Source organism: Zeus faber (assembly GCF_960531495.2).
Source record: "Zeus faber genome assembly, chromosome: 1".
NCBI lineage: Eukaryota > Metazoa > Chordata > Actinopteri > Zeiformes > Zeidae > Zeus > Zeus faber.
This window is the reverse complement of record NC_137193.1, coordinates 11,141,201-11,146,723: the sequence shown is the minus strand read 5'-3', so window position 1 is coordinate 11,146,723 and position 5,523 is coordinate 11,141,201. Positions and strand designations below refer to the sequence as shown.

General features: G+C 48.1%; 2 protein-coding genes across 3 annotated transcripts in view; one reads left to right on the top strand and one right to left on the bottom strand.

Annotated features, from left to right (window-relative positions):
• Positions 1–2,953: 2,953 nt before the first annotated feature.
• On the top strand, positions 2,954–3,640 carry cldn35 (claudin 35; the record flags this gene model as incomplete). Its single annotated transcript, XM_080001572.1, has 1 exon — positions 2,954–3,640. One exon carries the CDS (start codon positions 2,954–2,956, stop codon positions 3,638–3,640), a length of 687 nt encoding a protein of 228 aa, XP_079857698.1.
• An 846-nt stretch (positions 3,641–4,486) lies between these two features.
• airim (AFG2 interacting ribosome maturation factor) overlaps positions 4,487–5,523 on the bottom strand; it is a 2,161-nt gene continuing 1,124 nt past the window's right edge. For both annotated transcript variants that reach the window (XM_080010650.1, XM_080010651.1), the window contains exons 3-4: positions 5,211–5,329; positions 4,487–5,022 (exon numbers count right to left, since the gene is read on the bottom strand). In XM_080010650.1, the coding sequence (XP_079866776.1) occupies positions 4,982–5,022; positions 5,211–5,329 (160 nt within the window). In that variant the 3' untranslated portion in view covers positions 4,487–4,981. The remainder of the gene's footprint in view (positions 5,023–5,210; positions 5,330–5,523) is intronic.

Here is a 5,523-nt window from a genome sequence, read left to right as displayed (position 1 = left end):
ACATCAAAAGCAACATTAATCCCCATTTTGAAGGAAAATAACGAATAGTGATCGACTTCTTTAAAAGCGTAATTTTAAGAAGGCGCTTCACAAAAAGGCACCACAACTTGTAGAATACATGAAGAAAGGCACCACCCGGTTTACAAATAGACGATTAAGGAGGCTCAAACACTTGCAAAAGCAACAATTTTTTTTACATTTTTATTCAGTGTTTCCATAGGAAAAATGATCAGCCAACTTAATTTTGAAATGTTGGATGGGAAACACAAAACCGTGATCAAAGGTTTTGTTTTTAGCACAGCTTGAATTTTAAAACATCTGTAACCACTTGACTCATCCATCTGTGACTGCCAGCTGTGTGTGCCACCTGTGGAACTCCATCCCTGCTGCAGGGTTGCCAGTTCAGACAGCTGCAGGCTGTACCTGGCAACCCCCCAACTCACTTCAAGCAGCGCTGCACGATTTATAATCATGGATGGTCAAATGGTCCACTATGGAATACTGTGTTCAAAGGTAAAAAATAAAAATAAATTCTACTTAATATTTGAATATTTATGCATTTATATGCATGGTTTGATTGATTGATTGATTGATTTGATCAAACTGAAAATTAGGAAAATATCTTGGGGCTGGTACACCATATCCCCTAGATGTGAAATACAAATTCCATTCATTTCCAGAACCATGATGCAGATTTTTAATCATAACTTGTTTTCTGGGAGGCTGTGGTGACGAGGCCCCGCGGCACAAGCAGGTAATTCGGTCACTTACAACCTTCTAGGACAAACTATGTAAGGGCTGTAATTAACAATTCATCATATCTTCCTTCGTAAGTACCATTTTTTTTTTGTTTTGTTTTTTACTTCATTAGTTTGTGTGTACAAATATCCTGTGTAATATATATATCAAAAATATTATAATTATTTAGAAGATTTATGTTCCTGAATAGCATTGGTCGGCCTGTGTCACATTCTTCTCCCCCGTCTGTGAATAATGCCCTCTCCCGTTTCCAGCGTCCTGGCCTGTTGTCATGGCCACTGTTACCGAGGCTACACAAGTAAGGAAACCTGAACCATAGATCCTGTTGCCGTAATATTTAATTCATCGACACGGAGGCATGTCAAGGCTCCGTGTAACAGAGATTGAGACACGTGATCAAAAAAATATACGTGTACTTCCAAAATGTAGCAAGAAATATATCAAACAGTATAATTTTGATGTATTTTTTTTTCGCGTCTGGTATTGTCATTTTTGATCTCCCAGATAATGCAAACAGAACTAGAATTCAAGCTTGACGTCACAAATGAACGGGTGAAAGTCAGACCGTCCCGATAGCAGCTGTTGTCTGTGGTACAATGGAGCGGGACTGTACCTGTGACCCGCCTCAGCGTTCGGGTCACCTCGCGTCACCTCCCTTTCAAGCAGTTTCCCCCTTCTACAAAGCACCAAAAGGCTTCGTAAACGCTTACCTCTGGGGAAAAAAACTAGTTTTTGTGTGTGTGTGTGTGTGCGTGAAAGCTCATTTAGAGTGCGAGTGGCATGGAACGAGGCACGCCGCACACGTCCCATTGTGGACGCTTTGTGTTGACTGATCCACCTACGACGGACTCCACTGTGACCCCCCCTCCCTCCCTCCCTCCCTCCCCCCTTTTGTGGTCTCGTCCTCTTTGGCTGCATCCCCTCCTCTCCCCCGTGCCTCTCTCTCTCTCTCTCTCTCTCTCTCTCTCTCTCTCTCTCTCTCTCTCTCGGGGACCGGCGCGGCTCTCACAGGTTGATTCCGGAGATGGGAGCATCTGGAGCGACGCTGTGTTTGACCCCGCGCTCCGTTTCACCCTGACCGGGACCGGACGGACCCATTTGGGCTCCGCTGCGGGGGGTGGGGGCGGGGAGGGGCCGCTGAGTGGACGGCAGCCTGAAGTGGCCTCGCCGCGGCTCGGATCCCGTGGAGCTCATTGTAAAGCGCAGACACTTCAGCTGGCGACAGCAGCAGCGCTTGCTGATGAGGTCGGCCCCCGGCTTCTTTTGTCCCCGGAAGACCGTAAACAACCCACTGCCTCGGTCGTCCCCTGACTCGGGGTGGATTTTTGGAGAAACAAGTGAATGAGCAGCAGGGTTTTTTTTGTTTGTTTTTTAAGAGAGAGAGATTTTTCTTTCTTTTGTTTTGATCCAGCGTTTCAGCGCCAAGTGGACTTACAGTGCACTTGGCGCATTCTTTGTGGACTCAAATAGGATTTGCGCGTTCTCGCTTTTCGAGACAGTCCAGCATCGCTCTTCTTGAACTTTCCGCAGCACCATCCAACCCCCGGCACCATCAACCACGGCAGCGTCAGTGGCCTCGAGTCGTCAGTATCGGGTTGCGTCGGTCTGATCCGGCTCGGTAAGACTACACCTCACCCAGAGTGATTAGACACTGGAACGCGGCGCGGGGTTTCGAGCCGGGTTATGGGACCCCCTGCGCCGGTTCTGAAAAATATGGGACGAGATCCATTTGATCCGCAAACACCCCGGGTCTAGCAGATGCTGCAGATTTGTTTCTTTCAACCAGATCAATCAGGCTTCAGTGGGCTGCCCCAGGCGGCTGCACAGAGATTGGCAAATCAATAATTCATCGTTTCGGAGTCTCCAAAGGGGAAAGTGAGAAAGTGGTGGGAACTCTGAAAGACTCTCCTTCGAAAAGTAACAGCGGGGGAACAGCGGGCGTAAAGAAGAACAGTAACAGGTTTTGGACCGAGAAAGGTTCGGGAGAGAGGAGGGCGGAGAGAGTAGGAGTAAAACAAAATGGGGAAGGTTGTGGGTTAGGAAAGAGCAAAATGAAAAGGTAAACAAGGAATGTCGTAAATGTTGCACCACTGAGTCTCGAGAACTCTCTGAACCATCAAACCCAAACCGAAAAAAGGAAGAAATTCGCAACCAGAAAGCTTGGTTATTGTGAAGGAGCCGCAGCCCCGGAGCCATGGTGAACACCGGCATGCAGCTGATCAGCTTCACCTGCGCCGTCACCGGCTGGATCATGGCGATCGCCGTGACGGCGCTGCCGCAGTGGAAGGTCTCCGCCTTCATCGCCGGCAACATCCTGACGTCGGAGATCAAGTGGGAGGGGATCTGGATGAACTGCATCTACCAGACCACGGGCCACATGCAGTGCAAGACCTACGACTCCATGCTGGCGCTGCCGCCGGACATCCAGGCGGCCCGCGCCCTCATGTGCGTGGCCATCTTCATGGGCTGGCTCTCCTGCACCGTGTCCTGCTGCGGCATGAAGTGCACCACCTGCGCCGGCGACGACCGCCGCGCCAAGGCCGGGATCGCGCTCTCCGGCGGCGTCCTCTTCATCCTGACCGGCCTGTGCGTGCTGGTGCCCGTGTCCTGGATTGCCAACACCGTGGTCCAGGACTTCTACAACCCCGTGGTGCCCTCCATGCACAAGCGGGAGCTGGGCCAGGCCATCTACCTGGGCTGGGCGGCCGCCGTCATCCTCATGATCAGCGGCGCCGTGCTGAGCAGCACCTGCCCCCACATGGAGCGCGGCGGCTACCGCCGGGGATACGTGGGGCGCAGCTTCGCCAACTCCCCCGCCACGGCGCCCGACCCCCCCAAACCCATCACATCCAACAGCCTACCTTTGAAAGAGTATGTTTAGAATCTGAGGAGAAAAGCGGTGTATCAAAGGAAACAGACGAGTGGGGCAGAAATTCAGATTCTGTCATTTTCGGAAGTTATTTGGATTCTTTTGGGGATTTTCCTGTCTTCAAAGTCACCACTTAAACTCCTTTTCAACAAGTTAATATAGGTCTCTGAGGTCCCCAAAACATGTCTTTGAATTTTTTTTTTTTGCTGAATATGCCTCTCAAATGATGCATTCTAGCCATTCTAGCATGCCCCCAAACCCCTCTGTTTCAGCCCTTTTCCTCGACGGGCTGTTTCCGTGTCTGTAGCTTTAAATGCAATTGACCTGCTGCTCCCCGACGCCGCACTCTGACTGCTTAAAATGCCCTTCGCGATTCATGGCAGGGAAGTAAACTTCTTGTGAATCTCTATAAAATGAGCGGCAAGAAACCACTCCGGGGCCACTCGTCACCGGCCCCCAACGAGTCCCACCCGACGCAGGAGGGAGAGGCGGATCTGAGCGGCTCATTGAATCACACGTTTTCTGACGAAGGCGTCCCACAAAACAGCTGACTGGGTCGTCTTATTTCAGTTTGTGCGTTAGTACGCCCATCAGACCCAAATGTATGTGCACAAGCACTGGAAAAGTGAGTTTTTCACAAGTGGTGACCTTTTAAAATAAAATGTAGGATTTAAGTATTTATTTATTTATTTAATCAATCATCTGGCTAACTTTTTATATTTCCTCGTCGTTTATATATTTATTAATATTTGGCCTTAACTGCACTGTCATATACAGCTTAACCCAAGAGGAGCAGTGGTTCACAGCAAAAATGACACTTTGCGCCGTTTTCTTCTCTGCTTTTATTATGAAGGTTGCAGTTATTCTGAAATGACGACATATTTCAAATTTGTCATCGACAACATTAAGTTTGGATTGAAGTAGATTTGTATATCAAAGTGTATTTGTGAAATAAAAACAAGTTTCTCAGTGAAGATTTTATTACTAGGGTTATTTTCATATCATTTCTCGGGGTGAATTCTGGGTTTATATTCACAAACAATAGCAAATGGGCCATTTTCCTACAGAATTAAAACAAAAAAAATAAAAAACTACAACAATAAAACTATGCAGTGATGTTAAAAATATTTTTTTGCTATGGGGAGGTATTGATTTTGCTTTCTTCTGAACACATTTTCTCCTTTGATGCCACTTTGGTGAACTAAAGCCACGGACGCCACACCAACATCAATACAAGCAATGTTCGAGTCCCATTTACGTCGACCTTTGTCCGGTTGGTTGGGATTTGTGTACCCTCCAGTGGCCTCTTCAGAGAATCACATTCGCATTCTTCTCCCAGGTGAGACGTCCAATTTACTGGGTCTCCAGAAAGAGGGAAACTTTGAAAAGTGTATCTGAAATAGGATCCAGAAGCAAGTAAGAAGTAAGTCACGTTGTATTATGTACATAAGCCTTCCTCGCGAGCAAAAACAGCAACGTTTCGGCAAGGCGGCGTGAAAAGCGCTCTATTTAAATACAGCTCAATCAACGCAAACTGAAGAAAAAACGCTGAGTTTGGACGCTTTTTCAAACCACGTTTTACCTGCGATTCTTTGCTCTCCGCCGGGGGAGTCGAGGGATTCCCATCTCTTAGGGGCAGATTCCAAGAGGGAGAGGTCACCAGGTCGCAGGGTCAGCAGCAGCGTCTTCCTCCTCAGGAATCTGAACACATGGTTGAGGGAAAGAAAAGAAAAAGAGCCTCTCCGCCCATTGTGCCGCCGTCACGTTAAAGGGCGGCGTCGCCGTTTTTGACCGCGATCTGACTTCACAACCCATCGCTTCAAAGTAAATCCATTCTGATTCAGTTCTGCGCTCACACACACACACACACACAACAAAAGCAGACCATAAACCCA